This window comes from Canis lupus, chromosome 14 (genome assembly GCF_048164855.1).
Source record: "Canis lupus baileyi chromosome 14, mCanLup2.hap1, whole genome shotgun sequence".
Taxonomy (NCBI): Eukaryota; Metazoa; Chordata; class Mammalia; order Carnivora; family Canidae; genus Canis; species Canis lupus.
This window is the reverse complement of record NC_132851.1, coordinates 10679851-10707301: the sequence shown is the minus strand read 5'-3', so window position 1 is coordinate 10707301 and position 27451 is coordinate 10679851. Positions and strand designations below refer to the sequence as shown.

The 27451-nt window shown below is 34.6% G+C and overlaps 1 protein-coding gene across 1 annotated transcript in view; it reads left to right on the top strand.

Annotated features, from left to right (window-relative positions):
* EIF3E (eukaryotic translation initiation factor 3 subunit E) overlaps positions 1–20749 on the top strand; it is a 53089-nt gene extending 32340 nt beyond the window's left edge. Inside the window, exons 8-13 of the mRNA XM_072774233.1 lie at positions 1399–1525; positions 2324–2425; positions 4003–4112; positions 18789–18891; positions 19184–19318; positions 20560–20749. Of these exons, the coding sequence (XP_072630334.1) occupies positions 1399–1525; positions 2324–2425; positions 4003–4112; positions 18789–18891; positions 19184–19318; positions 20560–20598 (616 nt within the window). The 3' untranslated portion in view covers positions 20599–20749. The remainder of the gene's footprint in view (positions 1–1398; positions 1526–2323; positions 2426–4002; positions 4113–18788; positions 18892–19183; positions 19319–20559) is intronic.
* The last annotated feature ends 6702 nt before the right edge of the window (positions 20750–27451 follow it).

The window sequence follows — 27451 nt, the reverse complement described above, 5'->3', positions numbered from 1 at the left end:
CATAAACTTAGTTTTTTAAACTATATGGATAAGTTTATTAGTTCCAGGAATGCCTATTTAAAATTACTTACTTGAAAATTAATATTGAGGAAAACAGTCATCCTTTCCTGTGTTTGTGCATGAGATCTCTGATAAGAGAGTATTGAGACAAAAAGTTATTCTGAATGAAGATTGCAATTTATAAATTTCTGCCTGAAACTCAGGCATAATTTTTCAGATGATGAAACTTTAGCCGACTTACTTAGTTATTTTTCTCTAGAAAGTGGTTTATTCTTGAGTGAGTGTTGATTCTTTTTATTCTCTGCCTTGTTTAGAGGAAATTTAAGGAGGGACTAAATATTATTAATTGTTAGATTATTAACAGTGTCTAGGGTCCTCTAAAGAGTTCGAACAACATTTTATTGGTAATCTACTACATGATGAAATACAAAGATTTATTAATATCATGGTCTGGAAGAATTTGGAAGATAAGGTACCTGAGCTGGATCCTGAAGGATGGCTAGAGTTTAGGCTTCCAGAGGGATGTGTTTGGGAGAATATGTGGAGTGAGCTTTAAGAAGTAGAAAAACAGGAAGCAGTCAGTGATGGTCTGGTGGGAGATGAAGCTGGATGGTACTTTGGGGTTTATATATTCAGCCCAGAGTAATGGACTGTATTGACATGTATTTCCGAGGTTGGCATACTGCCTGACACTTCAAGGTACTTCTTGGATAAAAATTATGGAGCTAAAAAAGAAAAAAAAAATTATGGAGCTATTTAAGGAAATTGAGCAGGAGGAATACAGGATAAACACCAAGTGACAGAGGGTGGCCAGCTGCATCAGAATCGCAGGATTTGTCAAATATTAGCTGAGCCCCTGTTGACATTTGTCTGACATCTAATCCTTCCTTTCTAATTCCCGGTGTTACCAGTTTAACCAGAGCCTTATAATACTGTAACAGTTTCTTTCTCCCTGTAGTTTCCAGTCTTTCATTCTCTGAAACTTTAAGTGCCTCATTTTCTGATTATGATGACTGATTTGCACATAGAAAGTTTTCACACATTTTTCCAGAAGGTGAATGACTGAAAGCCATAGCTTAGCAATCTTTTGGAACAGACTGGCAGCATGTATAGGGGCCTTCCCAAATCCTGTTACAATAATAATAGGATTATTTACCTCTGAAGTGAGTCTTCATAAAAGCTGGCATTCTCCTCAAACTTTTGTTTTTTTCATTTCCTTGGAGGAGATGGTCCTTATAATTATTCTTAAGTATTCTCAGTCTTCCGTTACTGAAACAGCACAATGTAATTAATTGGCCATTCAGGTGTTTCTTTGAATCACACGTGGTTGATTATAGATTTAGAGAAACTGTGTTATTAAATTTAAAAATACTAAAGTTATTTAAATTTTTACTATAGGTACCTTAATGCAATTCAGACAATGTGTCCACATATTCTGCGATATTTGACTACAGCCGTCATAACAAACAAAGATGTTCGGAAACGCCGACAGGTGCTAAAAGATCTTGTTAAAGTTATTCAACAGGTAAAAACTAAAATCTTTATTAAGTTTTAAAATGTGTCTAAACTAGATCTAACATATGTTTCTAGGTAAACATGTTAAGGTAAAAATGTTTTAAAAATAGGAAAAAAGGATATATGCAGTATATATATTGAGAACGGAGCCCAGGATACTCAACTGGGAATTTACTCTCTTTAATTCCAAGATATACTTATGTTAGATGTGATATGAATAAATAGTGCTCTCTGCTAGGTGGATAAATGTGTCTTCTATATTAGTGTTGCATTTATTGCAAAGAGTGAAGGAGATTTGGAGCTTGGCACTGTCTTTTGGGAGATGGCTTACCTACATAATTCCAGAGTAGTGATCTTTACATAGGATACAATATTAATAGTCTCCAATTGTACAAAAGCTGTGGCCCTACTGGTTGATTTTAGCAAGTTTCTCAGCAATAACTATGGGTTGGAAAAAGAGCTTACTTATTTGACCTAAGAATAAATTAAATAAGAATACCCTTACATACTTGGGGATGGTTCATCACTGTTTATTGACTAAGGGAGACTTTTGGCAGTAGAGGAACGTGAAAGCCTTTGGTGGAATGGTTGTAGGATGATAATGTACAGAACTCAGTCTGGAAGGCATTATAAGCTTAAGGAGTGGCCTAGAATCAGGATATGAGCAATTGTTTCAAGAAGATGACACTAGGTATTTGCTAGAAATTAATGGTAAGGGAGGAGAAAACATGAAGATTAGAATATTCTAGAGGCAGTCTACCAAACAGTGTAAAATCTGATCCAACCTACCTTTGACTTAATTTTACAGGAGTCTTACACATATAAAGACCCAATTACAGAATTTGTTGAATGCTTATATGTTAACTTTGATTTTGATGGGGCTCAGAAAAAGCTGAGGGAATGCGAATCAGTAAGTATGAATTTTTACTTATACATTAATAACATTATTTAATGTTTGGATATTGGATATTGTAAGAGTTAACTTGCAGTTTTTTAGTAATTAAATCAGAAACCTTAGTCTTAAAATACTTGTTTAGAATTGTGCTGGGGTAAAGACATTTTTTATGAGTTTTTTTTTTTTTGACATTTTTTATGTTGCCATATTGTATCCCTTTTATTAGTAGTTTGTTAAAACATTGGTGACATTATAAATTAATACATATACCCGTAATTCCATGTCTTATCTTATATGAGTAAATATATGAAGTACTTCATAGGTACGTGTAAGATTGTATAAAATTGCACATGCTAAGTCTGATTCTCAATTTGTTTCATAAGTGGGCCTATCTTTAGAATTTTTCACATGATTGTACTTCACATTTGCTATAAACCAGTTAAGGTATAAGGATGTGTATTTTTTTTAACAATAATGTCTATTGTTAATTGATAGAAATTAAAGCACCTCGGAGCAACTGAGTCAGATTTCTGTTTTTTTTATGTTAGTTTGCAGAATTTTAAGAAATTAAATGAAAAAAAAATGAAGAACTTACTTTTTATTTTTATTTTTTAAAGATTTTATTTATTTATTCATGAGAGACACGGGCCGGTGGGGGGTGGCAAAGACACAGGCAGAGGAATAAGCAGGCTCCATGCAGGGAGCCCGACATGGGACTTGATCCTGGGTCTCCAGGATCAGGCCCTGGGCTGCAGGCAGCATGAAACCACTGAGTCACCGGGGCTACCCAGGAACTTACCTTTTAAATGCATTTACCAAATCCAAAGTTATTAGTTGTCAGTTTCATTTTCAAACCCAAATATTAACACAAAATATAAAGAATTAGTTCAAGAACTAAGATCTTCTCTAAGGAAAAGAAAATTATCATGTAATAGAACTTCAGAGGTGATTTTCACACATTGGACAAAATATAAAATAGACTACAGTGTGATAATTTGTGTTCATGTAGTTATATGCAGTGTTATGTATTGGTGTACATTTGTTAAATAGACACTAATGAAGTTAAAATATTCTCTTTTAATTATGATACCATCTGTGAAGTAGGAGCCAAAGCCTTGAATTTTTTTCCTTTATTTTCAAGTCTACTTACTTTACATATAAATATGCATATTTTAGTCTGTTCATAACTATTTTAAGAACCTAGAAAAGATGTTATCTACAAAGCATTAATGTAGGATAATGAACAGGACAAAACTACTTTGTCACAAGGTTGCTCAAGTCATCAATAGAACAAGAAAACATGGCAGTGCCTAAGGTTTTTTCTTGTAGCATTCATTTATCTCTTTAAATTGTTAGAGGCTTGAACATACTGTTCTAGAAGGTGCTGTGGTTTGTCACAAAAAATATATGTATTAAAAATATATATATATATATATATATAAGGTGCTGTGGTATATAGAACTTGTGATATTAGGTGAGAGAACTGTAGTAAACTGGAACAATGAGTAAAGCACAGGAAGTATTTTGAGTCACATTTTTGAAAATTGCTTGTCAGTGCTATTAATTATTTTTTGTTAAATTTTCATACATAGGTACTTGTGAATGACTTCTTCTTGGTGGCTTGTCTTGAGGATTTCATTGAAAATGCTCGTCTCTTCATATTTGAGACTTTTTGTCGCATCCACCAGTGTATCAGCATTAAGTAAGAACACCCTGATTTGATTTGTATTTTTCTACTTTTAAATTCCTGGAAATTTCCATTTACTGTAAAATGACACTTCATAGAATTCCAGTTAATTGGATTTTTATTTTATTTCCCTTTGCTTTAGAAGAAAAAGAAAACAATCTGATAGTGATTTATTTAAAATCCTAACTTTTGTTTTTATTCGGGATGCTAATACTACAGACTCAGAAATACTTTCTTTAGCTTCTACATGTGTGGCATAGCAAGATTTTTGGAAATGGTAACTTCAGGGGAGTATCACGATAATTGTCAGTTACCTTTTTAAAGAATACTGTTATGCCTTATGAAAGGAGAAAAGAAAAATAAAAAATAGCCAGTTTTAGAATGGTTTCAACAGAAGTTCAAATAAGGAAGAAGTTAGCCCTTAGTGAATCGGAAATACTGTTGAAAGACCACATTTGGTAATCATTTCAGTTAATTGAGTTTGTTTCATTTAATTATATATTTGAATTCTCATATAGTAAACTCCTATGACATCCTAAAATGTTGAAACATGGAAAGTATGGTGAATTTCAGTTGAAATTTTCTTTGTTGTGTGAGAAAATTATTGGTGGAAAAATTGTGAAACTTATATAACCTATTAGAAACTAATTTTACATATTAGAATTTGAAAAATAACTAGCGCCCTTTTGGCCACAGAAGAAGTCAAAACTAAATATGCTCCATAAATGTTTAAAAAATTACTTTAATGTTTGTCTCTTTGGAATTGTGTGTAGACCAAAGTTTTTCTTTAGTGCCATTTGTTTTGCTGAGGCATCCGTACTTGTTTGCCTATTATTACTGGGTTGTTATTGAAGTGGTTTTTCAGAGTAGAAGTATCATGTAGTCATGAGGCTTTTCCTATGGGAATTAAAGCCTTGACCAGTTTTATTAGTACTTTACTAAAGCTAGCAGACATATAATTAAAAAAATTTGATTCTCTTAAATAATACATTCAATTCCTAATATGTTATTGGTTGTGAAATAAAGAGATGAATCATATGTGAAATGGTAGTGGACAATAGATAACTGAATTCTTGTGCTGCCTTTTTTTCCCCCCCCAAAGATGTATAATTTCAGCCTTGTGATAGAAGGATTCCAATACTTTGGTTTTCCTTGTGGACTTTTCCCCTATTTCTCTTTAGAATATGATCATTTGGGTGTTTTGTTTTATCTAGAACTAACTTAATTATCTCTGTTATGACTCTTTTGAAAACAAATTCTCCTTTTTATACCTTTAGCACGTAGTATACAGAGTATACTAGTCTAGTACACACAATATACCAGTCTAGTACAGTATAGGTGTTCAATAAATATTTGTTGAATGAATAATTTTTTTTTCTTTGTAAAGTTGATACCAGTGTAGTTTTTATGTTTTTGATTCCTGTAGTTTTTTATAGTTTTGAACAAAGTCTAAATAAAGCATTTTCAGGTTAAAGTTCTAGTGGCTGTCTAAAGTCCAGAAGTCTTTTCTCTTTTCCAATGATAGTGTTTCCTTTTTATTTTAGTTGTTTAAATGTTTTTGGCTACCTGTGAAATGTTTTCTAATTCAGTGATTTATATTAATGCATTTTCTTCAAATATTAAGGAAGAATTTGAGTTGGAAAAAATCTTAAGAGTTTCTGATCCAGCAGTGCACAGTTGCTGAATCATCAACAATAGGACTTTTTTCTGCAGTGATGGAAATCTTTTATAACTACATTGTTCAGTATAGTTGCCAGTAGTCCTCTGGTAGTTTTTGAGCACTTTAAATGTGGCTCAAGTTTCAAGTTCTACAACCGTGGTTTTTAAATCGTGTGTGTGTGTGTGTGTGTGTATTATGCTTGTTTTCAGATGAGCAGTATGTATATATATATTAGTGTGTGTGTGTATAAGTCCAGTCAGAGCCCCTTCATGCTGTTTAGCCTGCTATTCAGCTTTCCTCTTGACTGCTGAATTACTTCTGTAGAGCCATAAGATTTCTGGAAACACTGTTTATACCAGAAAAAGAGATGATTCCTTATTTATAGCTGGAAAACTTAAGGCTCAGAGACATTAAGCTGCTTAGGTCTTATTTAATGGAGAGCCTGGACTCTAATAGGTCTCTGGCATTCATTGTATTGTGCCTCACTATAAATTCTTTTTTGGGGTACCTGGGTGGCTCAGTGTTAAGCATCTGCATTCAGTTCAGGTAATGATCCCAGGGTCCTGCGAGTCTGAGTCTGCTTCTCCCTCTGCTACTCCCTCTGCTTGTGCTCTCTCATACTCTCTCTGTCAAATAAATAAAACATCTTTTTAGAAAATCAATTTTTTTCTTTTTCATTGTGAACTAATGATATTTTTAGAAATATCAGATTTAGACTAATTTGTCTTTAGTCTTTTCACTAAAAGAAGATAAAGATGGAAACCATAAGTCATTGTTTAATTTTGTGTCTTAGAATTATTAATAAGTTCATTTTGTTTTACAAATACACATTCCCTGAAGCCATCTCAAACTTTTTGGATCAGATTTTCTGAGTATGCTCTGCTATGTTGTATAACAGAGCTACTGTACTATACCTTCAGAGTGGTTATTCGAAAGCACATCCAAGATTAAGAACTTGCATCAGGTTGCCAGTTTTTTAGGCGCACATTCACAGCCTGTTAACGTAATGGAAAGAAAAGTCAGTGAGTTGGTATTTTTAGTATATAAAGAATTAAGAAGATAGGGGCAAAGCAGAATATATAGCTTCAGGTGAAAAAAGAAATACTCGACTTAGAGCAACAATGAGATCTCTAAGGTGTGTATCCAGTAGGACTTAGTCCAGGGATTAGGCTTTTTTTTTTTTTTTTTTTGAGAGAGTAAGCGTGCACATGCAAATAGTTAGGGGAGGGGCAGATGGAGAGAGATACATACATGCAATCTTAAGCATTAAGCAGGCTCTGTGCTAAGCACAGAGCCCAACATGGGACTGGATATCATGACCTGAGTCAAAACCACGAGTTGGACACCCAGCCTACTGTGCTACTCAGGCACTCCAGGTTTTCCTTTTTTAAAACTGTTTAAATGGGTTAGGAATATGGTTTAAAATAGGCATTTAAGTTGGCCTTTTATAAATTCAGAAATCATCTTAATTCAGACTCCCAAGGATTTGAAATCCATGATAATAATCTACCAAGCTTAATGCTTACCTTTAAACAGTACGTAGAAAAAAATCATTGTTCTGTAACCCAGGTTTTTAACCTAGCTGTACAGAACTTAAAATAACAGCAACTTAAAATAAATAGATTTTCTGGAGTCACCACAGATCTTCTGAATCAGAATCTCTAGGATCAGGGTTTGAGAATATGAGTTAAAGCTTCCCAAGTATAGTCAGCCTTGGGTAGAAACATTTGCTCTAAAGTAATGACTTATAGTATTCACAGCACAGTAGAATCAAGTGGGAATTTTTTTTCCAAGTGGGAAGCTTTTAAAAGAAAAATAAGGGGTGACTGAGGGGCACCTGAATGGCTCAGTCAGTTAAGCATCTTAACTGACTTGTGGTCATGGGATTGAACCCTGGGTCAGGCTCTGTGCTAAGAGTCTACTTCAGATTTTCTTTCCTTCCCTTTCTATCCCCTTCCACCCCACTGTGTTCCTATGCACTCTTTCTCAAATACATAAATCTTTTAAAATGAATGAATGAATGACTAAATGGTAGAGAGGGAGGAAGGAAGGGAGGGAGGCAGGCAGGCAGGCAGGCAAGAAAGAAAGAAAGAAGGGTGGGTCCGACCCCTAAAAAACTGAAACATTCTCTGGGGAGGAGATCTTGGCATCTATATTTTTTTAAAGCTCCTTTAAGTAATTCTTCTGTAAGACCTCTTAATTACACCTTTTATTTTGAGATAGTTCTGGATTCACATGCAGTTGTAAGAAATAATAAAGAGATCCTCTTTGTTCTTCATACAGTTTCCCATTTACACAGTTGACATTTCCAATATAACATCTTGGAATAACATCTCACAAACTGTAGTAAAATATTGCAGCCAGCATACTGACATTGATACCTTCTCATCTGTTAACCATTTCTACAATTCTGTCATTTAAGGATATGCAAAAACTTTTTTAAAAGGTAATGTTCAACTTTCCCAAGAGGATAAATACACTATGTGTCATGATTATGATGTAATTAGTAATAGCAGTGTAACTAGTACAGGTGTTCAGAGAAGGAAATGTTACAAATGTGAATGAGTGCCTCTTCTGGCCACACACTGGTAGAAGGTAGAGAGCACATCCTCAGAGCTTTAAGTCCAGAAGAAGAAACATACTATTTTTTTTAAAAATTTATTTATTTATGATAGTCACAGAGAGAGAGAGAGAGAGAGAGGCAGAGACCTAGGCAGAGGGAGAAGCAGGCTCCATGCACCGGGAGCCTGATGTGGGATTCGATCCCGGGTCTCCAGGATCGCGCCCTGGGCCAAAGGCAGGCGCCAAACCGCTGCGCCACCCAGGGATCCCAGAAGAAACATACTAAATGAAGATAAAATTATAAATTATGATAGGTGTTTGAAGAAAAATATAATTAAAATGACATGGGCATAATTAGTATGTTGGAAAATCAGTCAGAGAAGTAATTTAGATTGAGGCTTTAATGAACCCTGGTAACTCACTAAATGGAATTTTTAAAAATATTTTATCTATTTATTAGAGAGAGTGCGAGAGAGTATGAGCAGAGGGAGAGGCAGATTCCCCGCTGAGCAGGGAGCCTGACACAATACTGGGATCCTGGGATCATCACCTGAGCTACAGGCAGGTGCCACCCAGGTGCCCCAAAATGGAATATTTTAAGCTGCAAAGTAAATTCTCTTCCACTGTATACTAATCATTACAAATTATTCCATTCACTAGCTTGTGCTGACCTATCTTTGCCTCTAATTAATCTAAAATTATTTGATACTCTATCTTTGGGGGGGGCAGAGAAGGAAGGATTTGTCTCTGTCCTCCTTACTGTCTAATAGTCAACACATTTTAAATGCTGAAGAGAATAGTACATAGTATAAAACCAAGGTTGTTTATTAAACAATTCTATTTGTGATTTGGAACATTCTTAGTTGATAGGTTTCTTGACTTATGACTGAGCACATGTGATAGTTATATCTTTATAAAAATGCATATTAAGAATGTTTTTATCAGTTTATATACAGTCTTATAGATTTGTAGGATAAATAACCAATCTGTTTACCATAAAGTATGCAGCATCTGTCAAAAAAGATTACTATGGTGGGATTTAATTTTGTATAGCTGAATAATTTATCAGATATGATGTGTGTCTGAAATTTAAAAGCTGTTCTAGAATAATTCTTGGACCAGTTTTCAATTGTAGATAAAAACAAAGTATGGAAGTAATATTTTGAATGTGTGTGATAAACATGTTGGAGTGTACACTTGTGTAATTTTTTTAAGGAAGTTAGTTTGGCTTTTCACAAAAGAAGGTATTTGCAAACTACGCTTGCATTTCTTTAAGTTATGAAGCCATTCTACTTGATTTATAAGTAACATTTTAAATCTTAATATTTTTCTTAAAGTTCTTATTACACAGCAGTTTATATTCATAATTATACTTCCTGATATTAAGGAAAAATATAGAAGGGTGCACTTCCAGATGAAGATGAAATAGTTTTAAAAGCCTTTTTGCATTTCTGTGTTAACCAAAAGTAATATATGACCTACCTCAGAGATGTGGGTTTGGTTCCAGGCAATTGCAATAAAATGAGTATCATAATAAAACTAGTCAGAATTTTTTTGTTTCCTAGTGCATATAAAAGTTGTGTTTACACTGTACTATAGTCTGTTAAGTGTGCATTATAGCATTATGTCTTTAAAAAACAATATATATACCTTAATTTAAAAATATTTTATTACTAAAAAACACTAACCATTATCTGATCTTTCAGTGCATCATAATCTTTTGCTGGTGCAGGGTCTTTCCTTGATTTTCATGACTGCTGACTGATCAGGGTAGTGGTTGCTAAAGATTGGGGTGGCTGCGGCAGTTTCTTAGAACAGCAGTGAAGTTTTCCACATCTATTGGCTGGCTTTTCCTTTCACAAATGATTTCTCAGTAGCATGTGATACTGTTTGATAGCATTTTACTTACAGAACTTCTTTCAAAATTGGGAGTCAGTTCTCTCACATCCTGCTGCTGCTTTATCAACTTAAGTTTATGTAATACTCTAAATCTTTTGTTGTCATTTCCAATAATCTCCACCAAGAGTAGATTCCATCTCAAGAAAGCCATAAGAAGCACCTCCTCATCTGTTTAAGTTTTACCATGAGATTGCAGCATTTCAGTCCCATCTTCAGACTCCACTTTTCATTTTAGTTCTCTTGCTATTTCCACCACATCTACAGTTACTTTCTCCACTGTCATCTTGAATTTTTTAAAGTCATCTATAAGGCTTGGTATTAACTTCTTCCAAACTCCTGTTAATATTTCTATTTTGACCTCTTCCCATGAATCACAAATGTTCTTAATGACATCTTAATAGTAAATCCTTCCTAGACAGTTTTCAATTTACTTTGCCCAAATTCATCAGAAGAATCACTATCTATGGCAGCTATAGCCTTAGGAAAGGCTATTTCTTAATAAAACTTGAAATTACTCCTTGATCCATGGACTGCAGGACAGATCATGTGTTAGCAGGCACAAAATCAACATGAATGTCATTGTATATCTCCATCAGAGCTCGTGAGTGACCAGGTGTATTGTCAATGAGCAGTAATATTTTGAAAGGAATCTTTTTTTCCTAAGCATTAGGTCTCAACAGTGGGTTTAAAATATTCAGTAAATGGTTTTGTAAACAGATGTACTATCATCCAGGCATAGAGCAAATTTGACATAATTTGTTTGTAGAGCACAGAGTAAATTTGACATAATTCATAAGGGCCTTAAACTTAAAGTCACCAGCTACATTAGCCCCTTATGAGAGAGTCAGTCTGTCCTTTGAGGCTTTAAATCCAGGCATTGACTTCTTTTTAGCTATGAAAGTCCTAGATGGCGGGATCCCTGGGTGGGGCAGTGGTTTAGCGCCTGCCTTTGGCCCAGGGCGCGAACCTGCAGACCCGGGATCGAATCCCACGTCGGGCTCCCGGTGCATGGAGCCTGCTTCTCCCTCTGCCTATGTCTCTGCCTCTCTCTCTCTGTATGTGTGACTATCATAAATAAATAAAAAAAATAAAAAAGAAAGTCCTAGATGGCATCTTCTTCCAATATAAGGCTCTACTTGAAAATCTGTTTGGTATGGTCACCTTCATTAATTATCTTGGCTAGATCTTCTGGAAAACTTGTTGCAGCTTCTACATTAATACAACTTCACATTGGGTGCTTTTATGTTCTAGAAGTAACTCCCTTAAGCTTCATGAACTAACCTCTACTAGCTTTAGACTTTTCTTCTGTAGCTTTCTTAACCTTTCTCAGCCTCATAGAATTGACAAGAGTTAGGACCTTGTTTAGGGTTAGGTTTCAGCTTCAGGGAATGTTATGCCTGTTTTGATCTTTTTTCCAGACCACTGAAAATTTCTCCCTATCAGCAGTAGGGCTGTTGGCTTCTTATCATTCTTGTGTTCAGTTGAAAGATTATCCTTTCCCCCACTAATATGAAATGCCACTTGTATCACGTTTTAAATTCTCATTTGTATGTGGGACTTTTTCTGAACCCTTTAATCTGATTGTGTCTTGATTCCTGAGTCAGGACCAAATTGTTTCGAAAAAGGTAGATTTGTGATATGTTTTAGTATTTGCTATGCTCCCTAGACTTGATCATTGTGACCCACTGTCATTTGCTTAGTTGTTTTTCTTATTGTCTTCATTATTAATTATACTTCATACTTTTTGCCAATTTATAAATCTCTTCTCAAGATTGATTATTCTATCAGTTATATCTCCTGGGGGAAAAAAATCTGGACTTGTTCTCTGTGCCTTGGTGGAATACCTGTCTCCCTTTGTCATTTGTTCTGGAGATTACCTTAGTCTGTCTCCTGTGATAGAGCTGCAGTTTCATTGTCTTCCTTTTTCTTGGTTTACTATTGTAAAGCTTCAGTAGCTTTATAGGGAAGGTTGCTTTAGAGGTAAATTTTTCACACCTAAAAATGTCCATTTTACTCTCATATTTGAATAATGGTATTGCTAAGCATGGTACTATAGTAGGTTGAAAACTACTTTATCCCAGAATTTAAAGACATTGTTCTATCACTTTCTAGCTTTCTACTCTAGAAGTCAGAAGCCATTTTTATCCTTGATCATGTATTTTCCTCTCTAGCAATTTGAAGGGTTTATTTTTCCTCCTTTATCCTCATTGCTCTGAAATTTCACAGTGATATTCCTTAGTATAGGTTTATTTTAATTCTTCATACTAGATAGACCCTTTTAATTTAGAAATTCATCTTTAGTTCTGGGGAATATTTTAAATTATTTCTTAAGTGAATTATTTTCTTTTATGTTCACTGTTTATTCTTTGGGGGAACTGCTGTTGGTTAAATATTGGATCTCTTGGACCAGACTTCTATTTTTTTTTTTTTAATCTTTTCTCCAATTTCCCATCTCTTTGTGTTCTACACTGTGGGAGATTTTCTCGCATCATCTTCCAAATCTTCTGTAGGTTAAAGACAAATCTCTGAGCAGCCACGTGGCTTAGCGGTTTAGCGCCGCCTTCGGCCTAGGGCATAATCCTGGAGACCCAGGATCGAGTCCCGCGTCGGGCTCCTTGCATGGGTCCTGCTTCTCCCTCTGCCTGTGTTTCTTCCTCTTTCTCTCTCTCCTCTCTATGTATTCTCATGAATAAATAAATCTTAAAAAAAAATCTGATGTTACATCTTTCAGTTATTTTATTGACAATTATTTTATTGATAATTATTGATATTGTATCAATTATTGATACAATATCAATGATTTTTCATTTTTCAAGGGATATTGATAGTTCTAGGGTTTTTATTGAGCTATAACTAATATATGACATGTTAGTTTCAGGTATACAATGTAATGATTCGATATTTGTATATATTATGAAATGATCCCCACAATAAGTCTAAGTTACCACCCATAGCCACACATAGTATTTTTTTGGGGGGGTGATGAGAACTTTTAAGATTTGCTTTCTTGACAAATTTCAAATATGCAGTACAGTATTAATAACTATAGTCACCATGCAGTACTTTATATCCCATGACTTATTTTATTACTAGAAGTTTGTACCATTTGACCCTCTTCATCCATTTATCTGTCCCTTCACCCACCACCTCTAGTAACCACCAATCTGTTCTCTGTATCTATGAGCTTTTTGTTTGTTTTGTTTTGTTTTGTTTTGTTTTGTTTTGAAGATTCCACCTATAAGTGAGATCACATGGATTTGTCTTTCTCTTATTTCACCTAGCATAATGACCTCAAGGTTCATACATGGAATTGCAAATGGCAAGATTTTATTCTTTTTTATGGCCTATAAATAGCTAGATGCTTATCATTTTCTTTATCCACTCCTCCATCAATGGGATACTTAAGTTGTTTCCATGTCTGGCTATTGTAAATTAACTGCAGTGAACATGGGTATACATGTATCTTTTTGAGTTTCGTGTTTTTGTTTTGGTAGTTCTATTTTTAATTATTTGAGGAACCTCTGTGCTGTTTTCCATAGTGGCTGCACCAGTTTACATTTTCACCAACAACGTACAAATATTCTCTTTTCTCCACATGCTTTCCAACATGTTATTTCTTATCTTTTTGATAATAGCCATTCTGAGAAGTGTGAGATAATATCTCACTATAGTTTTGATTTGCATTTCCCTGATGATTAGTGATGTTGCCTATCTTTTCATGTACCTGTTGGCTATCTATAGGTCTTCTTTGGGAAAATGTCTGTTCAGATCCTCTGCCCAATTTTTAGTTGAATTATTTAGGTTTATTTGCTATTCGGTAGTAGAGTTCTTTATGTATTTTGGATATTAACTCCTTAGCTCTATCATTTGTAATATCTTCTCCCATTTGGTAGCTTGCCCTTTAATTTTGTAGGTGAGTTCTTTTGCTGTGCAGACTTTTTAGTTTGAAATAGTCCCCTTAGTTAATTTTGCTTTTGTCATCTTTACTTTGGTGTCAGATCCAAAAAGTCATCTCCAAGACTTATGTCAAGGAACTTAGCACACCTGTGCGATCTAATAGATGTCTGTGGTTTCAAGTCTTACAGTCAAGTCTTCAGTCTTTAATCCATTTTGAGTTAACTTTGTTTATAGTGTAATATAGTGGTCCAGTTTTAATCTTTTGCATGTGGCTGTCCAGTTTCCCCAACACCACTTATTGAAGAATATATAATCAAAGAATATACAATTCCCCATTGTATATTTTTGGCTCCTTTGTTGTAAGTCAATTCCACATATATATGCATGGGTTTATTTCTGGGCTTTCTATTCTGTTCCATTTGTCTATTTGTATCAGTACCATACTGTTTTGATTAGTATAGCTTTGTAATATAGTTTGAGATCAGGATGTGTGATACCTCTACCTTTGTTCTTGCTTAAGGTTGATTTGATTGTTTAGGATCTTTTGTGGTTCCATATGTATTTCTTATTTAACGTACTCAATATGTTGTTGCATCACTTGGGAAAGGAAAAGGAGTGCTAGTCAACTTGAAGATATCTATTAAGGAATATTTACACAAAATATTTAAGCTGTCTGGACAAGATTGAGATTTTTCTATATAATCTGAATAATCAGAAAATTATTTTTGTGCTTAAAATCTTGACCAAATTAGATATTTTTCTCAGAAGTTCTGCATTTTGATACATTTTGTATTTTATTGATGAGCTGAATTACTTTAAGATAAGCATTGTATAGGATAGCTTAAACCAGCTTTTTGTTTTTAAGCTTGAATTTATATTTTTATTTTTAAATCTTTACTATTTTTGCATAAAATCGGTAGACTGTAAGAATTGTCAATTTTGAGGCTTTCTGTCATTTAATTTCTCTTATTCTATATATTTTCCTGTTATTTAAAGGAACTGGACTATTGCCATATTCTGTAATTCACTCTCGGAGTGATTGGTAGCCTAGATAACCTGAGATGCTATCAATAATTTACTAATACTTCATGGACCTTATTTCAGGTTTTGCTTTGACCTGATTTTAATACATAAAAAGATCAACAAGCATAATGCAAAGCAGTAAATCCCCAGAGTAGGATTATGGATCAGCTTGCAGTATTTGTGGGTCTTTTTTTTTTTTTTTTTTAAGATTTTATTTATTCATGAGAGACACAGAGAGAGGAGTAGAGACACAGGCAGAGGCAGAAGCAGGCCCCAAGCAGGGAGCCCGATGTGGGACTCGATCCAGGGACTCCAGGACCATGCCCTGAGCCGAAGGCAGATGCCAAACTACTGAGCCACCCAGGGATGCCCCAGTACTTGTGGGTCTTGATGTATGTTGCCATTTTGCCCCAGCTATGTTGGAATATGAGACAGAATATGGATGCAAAGAAAGGAAGGACAAAAAAATTAATTCTACATGAAGTTATTATGCAGAATAGACTTTTCTTTCTTTTATGTTAAAATCTGACCTTAAATATTTCCTTAAATAATATATCTCCAAGCCTCCAAACTAAAACTAGTAAACTTTTTTGCATCTCACATAGCTCCTTCTACTTTTTCATCTTTTTTTCCATCTTTTTCATCTATAATAATTTATATATTTTGGGGATTAAGTGATTGTCCTCTACTGCCCATCGCCTGGCGTAAACTTTATAAAAGTGGGGAATAGACGTATTTGTCATTAGCATCTAATAGTTCATATTTTGTTGAATGAAAGGCAAGGAAGGAAGGTAATTGGTTTGGTTTGGCTGGCATATGGTACTCATGGGGGAGAATAATGAGAGGTTGGAAAACGAGGTTGTACCTAAATTGTAGTGAACCATGAATGAGAAATTTAGAAGTTTGGATTTTATTGTTTTGGTAGAAAGGCTCTGTTAAAGTTTTAAAAGGAATTTGGGCATAAACTGGTTAGTTGACAGTTATGTAAAAATAGATTAAAGAGAGACTGGAGAAGTAAATTCGTTAAAAAACGGGGAAATAGTAATGAGCCTGGACTTAGGGGAGTGACCAGCTTAGGAATCAGACAGTAAATATTTATTAATCGACTCCTATAAACTGGGCATTTTGCTAATTGCTGGATAGAAAGCAGTGAACAAAGAAGCTATGGTGCATGATCTTTGGTTATCTATGCAGTATATCATAAAAGCAGATATTCAGCAGAAAAAACTGCAACTGTTATGACTGCTCCAGAGAAAATAAAGGGGCTATGAAAGCATCAAACAGATATGTTACAGCTTGCAGAGAAGTCTTGGAAGGCTTATGAGGATACTGATATAGCTGAGAGCCTTAGAACAGCTAGCTAAATGAAGAAGAACATGGATGAGCCTTTTTTTAAGCAGGAGGCACAGTATATGCAAAGGCCCTGAAGTGATTGAAAACTGGTCATGTTTAATGAATGGAGAAATTTAGTATGGCTGGTGGAGAGGAGTCTTTCATGATAGTAATAGAATGGTTAGATAAGAGGCAGTGGTTAAAGAGAATTCTAGGTCTTCTCAGTTGTATATGGCAGCAAGAGAAAGAATCCAACAGATAACCTAGACTTCAAGACTGAATGTGTCATTAAATGTTTAGCTACTTAAACCACCTTCATAAATAGCTTTTATATTATCATTTAAAAACATGTTTGTAATACCAACTCCACATAATCTGTAGCTTTAATGGGAATAAATTTTCTGCTCTTTTAAAACAAAATATAGTGGTCTTAAACATTGGAGTATTAATATATTTAGTACAGTTTCTTTTGTTTTTTTCAGAGTAAAATGCTTTTGACCTCACTTTAAAGAGTTGTGTTTTGGGGGATGCAGGAGACACACAAAAGATAAATGGCTATCGAATGTGATAAAATACTGAGTATGTTGTGGAAAATCTTTTACCTTTAGAGTTCAGCTTTAGGTAAGAGTATCAGATATTAGCTAACTATAGCAATGCAGAGACAATGAAATTTACACATTTCTAAAATAAGTCAGGCACCAGCAGAAAACACAGGAGTTAATGGGAAACCACACAAGCTGCAGGAATTTTTACCAGTCAAAAAAATAAGCCTTCTTGTTTAAGTAAATCGACACAATTCCTGATTTTTAGTAACAAATAAAAGGAGGGTTAGTAAAGAACAGTGATATAAAATGAAATCCACTATCCATGACATTGAAATAGTAGTGGATTTCATTTTTCTTGGATTACTTGTTCTTTATGTTTGCTTAGAATGTGTACTTAGAAGAAAATTGATCAGAAACACAGAGAACAAAATTTTGACACATAAATCCAGGGAGTTTTATGGTTGAGTTGGCTCATATTTATCATCAAATTGTTCTTAACTCTAAGCATATTTTAAGGATAAATTTTAAATGATTATATCTTTGTAGATTGAGTTTATAATTATTTTATTGATGACCTAGTTTAATTTTCACATTTTGAATGAAATTCTATTAACTTTTTCAATAAATTATAAAATAGGGTTAGCATAAATTCTGTTATTCTTATAAGGGTATTTTTATTAACTAGATTATTTGGGTTGGTTAGGAGCTCTGGAATTACATAATTATGTGATTGCCAATGTCTTGACTATATTTTAAAATCAGGAAGGCTATCAGGCTAGGAATTTTAGTTTATAATATTCTTTTTTTTTTTTTTAATTTTTATTTATTTATGATAGTTACACACACAGAGAGAGAGAGAGAGGCGCAGAGACACAGGCAGAGGGAGAAGCAGGCTCCATGCACCGGGAGCCTGACGTGGGATTCGATCCCGGGTCTCCAGGATCGCGCCCTGGGCCAAAGGCAGGCGCTAAACCGCTGCGCCACCCAGGGATCCCAGTTTATAATATTCTAAGGAAAGATTTTATTACTAGTTTTCTAGTTTTCTTCATCAAACTAGTGATAACATGAGAGGGCCTGGCAAGTGTACAATGTCTTCAATGAAGAGAGGTGAAAAGAGAACAGTTAATGTTCAAACACCCATATGTGCATAGATGTATACCGTATACTCTTAAATACTATACATACATCTTCTTCCATCAGCTTGAGTTACCTACTTACCTACTACTAAAGGGTGCTATTGTTGGTACCAATAAATTAAGCCTCTTTTTCAAAAACGATTATCTCCCTTGCTCCTTTCCCTCTCTCCTTTTGTGTCTTTCTCTTTCCTCTGAAATTCAGTGGCCGTTTAGGTTATAGAGTGCAATCCTGAGTGTCCTCAGAGTTTACAACATAAATATATACGCTAGCCCTAAGCTTTGGTTATTTCATTATATTTTTATCACTGATGTTCCTTATAGTAGATGTAATTTCTGTCATCATTATACATCGTAAAACTTTTTTCTCCCTTAGATTGTTACTAATTAAGGATTTCTGTAAATGTGAAATGTGGTCTCCTCCCTTCAAGGATCTTACAGTCTCTGGTTAGTGAAATGGGATAGGTCATGCATAGTAGAAGATAATAGCACAAACATGAACACTGCAGGTACTGAATCATAATATTTAAAAGAAGGTGATCCATAAATACCTGAAAGTCTCTAGAGTGAGTTCAAAGACTTATGTACATGAAATTTAGTTTCTAGACTCCATTAACATCATTTTTATTTTTTTCATTAGCATGTTGGCAGACAAACTGAACATGACTCCAGAAGAAGCTGAAAGGTGGATTGTAAATTTGATTAGAAATGCTAGACTGGATGCCAAGATTGATTCTAAATTAGTGAGTATTAAATTAGTTATGCTACATCTATAAATTGCTGACTATTGTAAAGCTTTTTTGGGAATTTTTCATTTGGATATTTTATTGTATTTTGTTAAGAATTTTTGCTTCGTTTTAAGGCAATAGCAGCCACCTTTTTTTTTTTTTTTTTTTGTCGCTGGATGATGATTGTCATCTCCAGTGCATAAAAATGTGTGCAACAATCATGTAGTGTTGTGATGTCATGCTCATGACCTACCTGGACAGTTCAGATGTAGTATTACAGAATCAATTTCCCTCTGTCTCATTTTAGGGTCATGTGGTTATGGGTAACAATGCAGTCTCACCATATCAGCAAGTGATTGAAAAGACCAAAAGCCTTTCATTTAGAAGCCAGATGTTGGCCATGAATATTGAGAAGAAACTTAATCAGAATAGTAGGTCAGAGGTAAGAACCACAGATTTTCTGATTTGTCTGGAATTTAGCAGTAACGTAACATAAATACTAATATATTGGTTATATCTGATTTTGTATTTCTAATTAGAGATATGGACATTTTTTTAAAAATCTGTTACTAAACTGAAAAAAATTGTGTTCCTGGTTTATATTATATCTGTTTTTCTTCCCATTTATTCTGCCTGTGTGGCTTCATTTACTCTTCTGCTGAGGGTTTACAACATATCATTTTGATACTGGCATATGATAACTTACATGTGTAGACTTCTTTCAAGAGGTTGAAATTCTTTTTAAATCTGAAGAAATACTTCTCTGAAAATATTGATCTTATTTATAGTGTTGATCTTTAAAAACTGATTTTATCTGATACTCGTATTTAACTGTGTCAAAAAAATATACCTCCTCCCTTTTGGTAGAGAGCATGCATATTAGGTATTAAAGGAACTTGAATGGCCTTGTAATTTTAGAATCACAAACCAGCTTTAATGCTTTTTGGCCATTATGGTTGTGTATAATTGGAGTGTAGGAAGTTTAGGAAGCATATAGCTGCTTCCTAAAACAGATGGACAATCAGAGACCTCATGATTGAAGTTCATACTCAAATACTTTGAATAGTTCTTCAATTTTTTAAATTTTTAAAAAATTTTTGTTTGTTTGTTTGTTTGTTTGTTTGAGACAGAGAGAGAGAGAGGCAGAGACACAGGCAGAGGGAGAAGCAGGCTCCATGCAGGGAGCCTGATGTGGGACTCAATCCTGGGTCTCCAGGATCACGCCCTGGGCTGAAGGCGGCGCTAAACCGCTGAGCCACCCGGGCTGCCCTAGTTCTTCAATTTTAAAAGAGAGGAAGAATTGGGAAATTATGTTTATGCCTCTTCCAACCAAGTCCAGAATAACTCAACCTAAAACAACTTATTTTATTCTTTTCTGTTTGCTTGAAGATCAATTTGTATGGACTTTTTAAAATAATATTGAAAAAAATGAAAAAAAATAATATTGATGATACTGTCATTGTTACTCTTTATAATTGGTCAAAAACTGTTTTAGCTGATATTTTGATGTGGTTTTTTGTTCTAAGTGGCACATTTGACATTTAGAAATGGTGGAGGTCGTTAAAATCATAGTGGTTTGGGCAGGAATTCTAAAAGGAAATGCTAGCCTCACTTTCTTCTAAGTTAGCTTTTTCCAAAAGTACTTTCTTCTCACCATGTCAATTTCTCTTTCTGTGTTTTTAGGCTCCTAACTGGGCAACTCAGGACTCTGGCTTCTACTGAAGAACTGTATAAAGATAATATGAAAAAAACTATAAAATAAAGATGAAATAATAAAATCACTGTATAAAGAGTGACATACATTTTAGAAACAGTTAACATGTTGAGTATAAATTTGGGGGAATTTGAATAAAATTGGCTGTGTTTCATTTTATCTTGTGAATTTCGTGTGTTTAAGTTTTTTTTAACTTTTCATTTTGGAATAATTTCAGATTCACAGCAGGTTGTAAAAATAGTACAGAAAGGTGTCATGAAGCCTAAATCTAGTTTACCCCAGTTTTTCCGTCTATGTTACTGTAATACATTATTACAACCAGGATATAGACATAGGGACAATGTGTGCAAATAGTTCTGTGCCATTTTATCACTTGTGTAGGTTTGTGTAGCCTTCAGTACAGTCAAGATAAGGAACTATTCTTTGCCTTCATGGTGTGTGGAGTTGACTGTTCCTTTCCATGTTTTCTCACAAAACTTCAGGATCAAGTGATTTCTGGCCAAGAAACAAAAGCAGAATTATCCCATTCCCCCACTGGATTCAGATGAGAACTGGTAATAAAACCAGGTATAATTCCAAGAGGATGCATTGGAGGAGAACCAGACTAGGTCTCTAAGGGATTACATATGAGATGGCACACATGCTTATCCTGCACGAAGGTCACGTGCTCGTATCCTATCATTCTGTGTGCATCACTACTATCTGAACAATAGACATGTTTTATTGGGGAAATGATTTTTCTGTGACTATGCCTCTGTACCAGTAGGTTGGTTTAGTAATATATGAGATCTTTTGTTCAGAAAAACTTTTTGAACTTCTCCCTTGTGCTGCTCCCTCCATGGTCATACCTACCTCCACCAGCTCTAACTCCCGGCAACCACTAATCTGTCCTCCATCTCTATAATTTGTCATCAGGAGAATATTCTAGAAATGGGATTATACAACATGACCTTTTGAATTTAACTTTTTCTACTCATAATGCCCTTGAGATCTATTGAAGTTGCTATATCAGTAGTTTTTTCCCATTTATTGTTAAGTCTTACTCCATGGTATTGATGTACCACATTGCTTAACCATGTACCTTTAAGGACAGAGTTGTTTCTAGTCTGAGGCTATTATAAATAAAGCTACTATTTCTTAATTTCTTAATGTGGCTTCTTGTCATTCACTGGACAGCTACAGAGACTAAACAGGAGTATAAGCTGAATTTTATAAATGACTTCTTGAATATTACAGATGTGTGCGCACACACAGTTTACTGGATACCCAAGATCTTTAAGTATATAAAGTCTGGTTGGGTCTCCTTTACACAGAAGTGCTTTGATTTTCACTTTGGTTGTTGAACTAAAAAAGCTAGTTGGACAACAGACATTTCTGTTTCTGCACTCAGTGGTACAAGGATAAAAGAGGGTTTTTATTTGGCAACTGGTCAGATCACCCTCAACCTGCAGTTAAGTTTAGAGATTATGGGCCAGATTTGGCCCATGTGCTATGATTTCAGGCCCCCTGGTTTGTGGTATTGGTTCTTCCAAACTGTAGCCCAAAGGTGCTACAGTAGAGGAAGGTTGCTGGCTAGGGTAAGCCAAATGCTAATTTTTTATCTCTCTATAGTCCATGTGAAAATGCCAATTTTAAAGGATCATCAGTAGTACAAAATGGTCAAGTTCATAGAGAGGTATCCAAAAGGGGTATATCAGTAACTAGATCAATACAGGCCCATTTTATCTTGTATGCAAGGGCTAATTCCATGAATCAGAAGTACACACCTATGAGAAATAGTTACACAAACCCACATAGAATTACATATGTTACTCCAGCTATACAGAAATGGGAAGGATGTTAAGCTGCCTGTTTCCCTTTCCACTAGTGACCCAAGGGCAAAAAGTTCTTAGAGGCATCACTAATGAACGACTTTTTATCTAAGATGATGGCTCAACCAAACCACATTAATGGCAAGGATTTCTAGGTGATTCCATGGCAGTTGAAAGCAAATCCAGCAGTTAACTATGTGCTTTGCTGGACCAGAAAGAAAACCCAAGGAGGAAAGAGGAAGCTAATATTAAACATTTATTATGTGTCAGGCATTTTCACATTTATATATTTAGAGAATTTTAAGAAGGAACGCTAACATTTGAGTGCCACACTTTTGCCTGGAAACACTGAGATTTTGGCATTAATATTTGTATATTATTGATGGGGAAACATGTTTACTCAAGATCCTACCGAGTAAGTGTTAAAGCAATGAATTGAAACGCAGGCTTTTTCAGTTACAACACACTGTCCCTTCTTACATCGTTATTGCTTTAAATTTACAAAGGGTTAAGTAGTATACATTTAGTAGGTTGTAAAGGAGGCTCTTGATCCACGAAAGAGTTTAAGTCTCTGTGCACCATTATTTTCAAGTGAGTAAAAGATTCTCATTTTTCTTCTACCAGCATAATCATTGGATACAGTGACCCCACCAAAAAAATCTATTTGGAACAGACAAAACTTTGATGAACATCTCTTTGGTTTTTTTTCTGTTTATGGTTTGCTCCTTCAAGGTTATCCATTATATGAATAATTGATGTTCACTTTTCCTACCACTTTTTGCTTTTCACATATTGCCCTTTGAACTTGAGAGATGATGCCATTATAGATTACTAGTATCCATCAGAGAGGGAGAAAAAAAAACAACTATAACTAATGGCTATTTTTACATATTACCTACAATTTGTTCATTGTTAAAAATGCATTTTTGAATTTGCATAAAAACAAATTACCTGGTTCTGGATTTAACTGTAACTTTTGATTATATGTAAACTATCCCAGTAAGGCATTGGGCACAAATTATGTAGTGATTAATTTTCTTTTTTGTGTTCTTGTTTCCACTCAATAAATAGGCCCTCTTCTATCCCAGCAACTTTTACAGGCACTGAAAACACATGAAAGAGCAAGAGTTCATGAGGCTTACATTCAGTAAACAGTTTCTTGTATACTTTTTAAAAGTTTCCATGCATTCACAAGCATATGTGTTTATGCTTTTTAAAATATGAAATACATAAAAGTTAAAAACCAGTGTTCATTTACCCAATACTCCTACTTGCTACTCAACTTAAGGAATAGAATGGTCCTAGTAACTTTGACAAGCTTGTGGGCCTCTCATTAATTTTCCTCTTTGCCCCTGAGAAGCAACCATTACCATGACTTTTGTGTTAATAATTCCTTTACTTTTCTGTATGGTTTTACAGACACACACATATACCTAACATGTTTTTGCATGTTTTCGACATGAATTTAATCAAAATCATGCTTAGTAACTTATTGCTTACTTTTCTCAACACTGAGATTCATCCATGTTAATATATTCATGTTGGTGTATTCAGCTGTATTTGATCCTTTTTCACTGCTTTGTGGTATTCCATTGTTGGGATATACCATATTTAATTCAACTAAGTATTGATGAACACGATGTTTTCACATTCTCGTTTATCTAGAGTTTTTGGAACCAGTCTGACAATTGTTTCTATTAACTGCTGAGTTAAATCCATTTCCTTTTATTATGATTACTAACCTATATGGGTTTATTTCTACCATCTCATTACAAGCTTTCTACTTGTCCCACTTTGGCTTTTATTACCCCACTCCATATTTCTTGCCTTAAGATTTTTCTTCCTTCTAGTTGGGCAACTAAATGTTTTATTTCTATTTAATGATCATTCTAGAAATTTTAACTTTTTTTTTAACAATGTCCTAAAATTAGTATCTCTGACTCTCCCTAACGATACAAGGAAAGCTTTTACTACAGTGATCTTCCTCCCTACTTACTTACGTCCATTCTGGTTTTTTATTGTAATTTCATAAGTTTAGATATTTTATACAATAATGCGTTTTTTCTTGTGCATTCCTTTTGTAATGAGACTTTCCTCAGGTTGTTTTTAGGATCTTTTCATTAGTGTTGTGAAGTTTCACTATGATATGCCTAAAGTGTGAATTTTATTTATACAGGTTGGGATTCATTGGTCCTCTGATTCTGAAAATGGCTTTTGTCTTGCATTAGTTCTGGAAAGTTATCTCTTTGGATAATTCTTCCTGGTTCATCAGGTGTGTTTTTGAGTTCCCAAAAAAACCTTCCTCCCTTTCGTACTTTTTATCTCTGCCACCTGCACTGCATTGCATTTTGCATAATTTCTTCAGCTCTTTCTTCCTGTTTGTTAATGATCTTACCAACTGTGTCTAATTTGCTCTGAAGCCTCCATTGAATTTCTTATTTCAACAATTTTTTCATCTTTGATAGGTTATTATTCATTTACCATTTTTCAGTGCCAACTTATATTCTTTAAACTAATATTCTGTGTTTTGAATCCACCTACTTCTGTGCCACCATTCTTACCCAGGCTAGCATCCATCACTTAATGAATACAGTATTTTCTGAATTTTCTCTCTATAGCTATTCTTGACCCCCATACCTACCTGTTTTCTATATTATAGAGCCAGAGTAATATTTTCAAGTTTAAATCTGATCATTTTTCTCTCCCAGTTAAAATTCTTCAGTGACTACCTATTGTTCTTAGCCTAAAGACTGAAACCTTAACGTGGCTATCATTATTTGCTATCTTCTTGCTGTATCAGCTTCATTTTATGATATTCTCAAGCCCCACTGACCTTTTCTCAATCCCTTAAAACAGTAGCTTCAAGCTATTTTGCTGCAGAGTAAGAAAAATACTTTACATCATGACCCACTGCTAAAAAAAAAAATACATATTTGACTGATTGAAGTTTTATAAAACAATACGTACTCTTAGTAAATGTGATGATCTCTAATTTTTTATTATTCCATGTAATAGTTATTATGTCCCATAAATTGATTTTGTAATCCACCAGTTGGTATCCACATTTGCAAAATACTCTAAAAAGCAATAATCCTTCCTAGGCTTTGATTTTTGCAATGTTGTTCCCTCTGCCCAGGAATGAATTTTCTCTCCCTCCAACCCCCTACTTCCCATGCACACGCATACTTATGCTTCTAGTTTGTATTTTATTTAGGCTCCAGAATGCAACTCAAGTATCAAGGACAACTTGACATTTCCTCCTGTGGGAAAATTTTTCTTCCCCCTATACTAGTCTAGATATACTCTTATTTGTTTTATTTACTGTGTGTAATTTCACTGTTACTACATTATTAATTTTATAATTAGTTGATTAATATCTTAGACTGTCATTTTCATTTATTTATGGATGATGTCTCATTCATTACTGAATCCCCAATGCCTGGCTAATATGAGGCCCATGATAAATTATTGAATGAATTCAAGGCTTTCCCAAGCCTTGAATCCTGATCAACATACTACCAGCCCATTCTCTATTGGATCTCAAGTTCTCTGGGTAGCAGTGATTCCCATCCCTCTACCACCATTCCCCCTCCCTTTTTGGGGGGAGTGGGGGTAGAGTGTCTATAATGTTATCCTAATCTATGTTGTAATGTCCTATCCTTGTGTTTTGGGGATAAGGGGTCAGACAACTTGTATATTTTCTTGTATAGGTCTAAGATTTTTCACATCTAGATGAACTGAATCTAGAGAACTTCATCTTACTAAACAGTAAGATATAGATTTTGAGATTAAAAAAATCTTTAAAAAAAAAAAGAATGGCATAATGGGGGAAAAAGTGGACTTGAAGAAAAATATATAAATGTACCTATCCAAAAACCCTAATTTCATTCTGTTATTATCAGGTGATATTGAACAAAATCATGTACTTCTTTCTCTGGTTTCCTAATCTAATGGCAATATTAGCTGTTTTATATGCCTACTTACTGGAGATAAGAAACAAAAAGACTGCCACATTCCCTCCCCTTTTTTTTTTCATGAATATACAATTGATGTCTGAGACAGCCACACAATATTATATGGTAAGTGATATTGTATGTGAAAACACTTAAGACTTACGAAGAATTGCTCTAAGATATTTTTTAATGGTTAAGGTCAATTGAAGACTTGCAAAAATCATAATTAGCTATATATTTTTTAAAGATTTTATTTATTTATTCATGAGAGACAGAGAGAGAGAGAGAGACAGAGACACAGGCAGAGGGAGAAACAGTCTCCATGCAGGGAGCCTGACGTGGGACTCGATCCCGGGACTCCAGGATCACACCCTGGGCCAAAGGCTGGCGCCAAACCGCTGAGCCACCCAGGGATCCCCAATCATTAGCTATAATTTATGAAATGTTTCAAAACTTTTTTTTCTCTTGGTCTTGGCTCTTTCTTGGTAGTGATGGAAGTAAAAAGAGAGACAGATATACTAATAATCTCAGATGTTTTCCTCCCTGTCTACTTCCTAGTGGTCAGGAAAACAGCTGGACAGCATACAGAACTGCTGACTTTCAAATTCATAATATTGTGAACTCAAGTTTGCACCCTACTGTTGATTGTCACATATGACTGTTTTCTAGATGGTGGATGTGTGGATACAGGGATACAGGTATCATCAAATACCCTCAAGTATCTTGAAGTATCTTCAGTTGGAAAGTAAATCCTTCTGATTCTAGTACCATTATTGCTAACACAGGAGCAATTGAAAACCCAAATCAGATTTACCTCTGTAGTAAAAAGGTCAGAAGTAAAATACTGAGCAGTAAAGACCATCAGTAAGAAAGTAATTAAGGCCAGAGCAAACTATCTGCTAGAGTGAAATGTTTAAAATTTTCAATGAGGCTTTAATTAGATTCTTAGAAAATAGCCTGCTTTTAAACTGTTTTGTGTGTTTTCCATGCATAATTTACTCCCATGCCTTTTAAATTCTCTTAGAGATCAAGCCATCCTCTGGAAAAGTGTTAACTTTGTGGAGAGGTTGCACAAACACTGTTAGGCTTTGTTAATT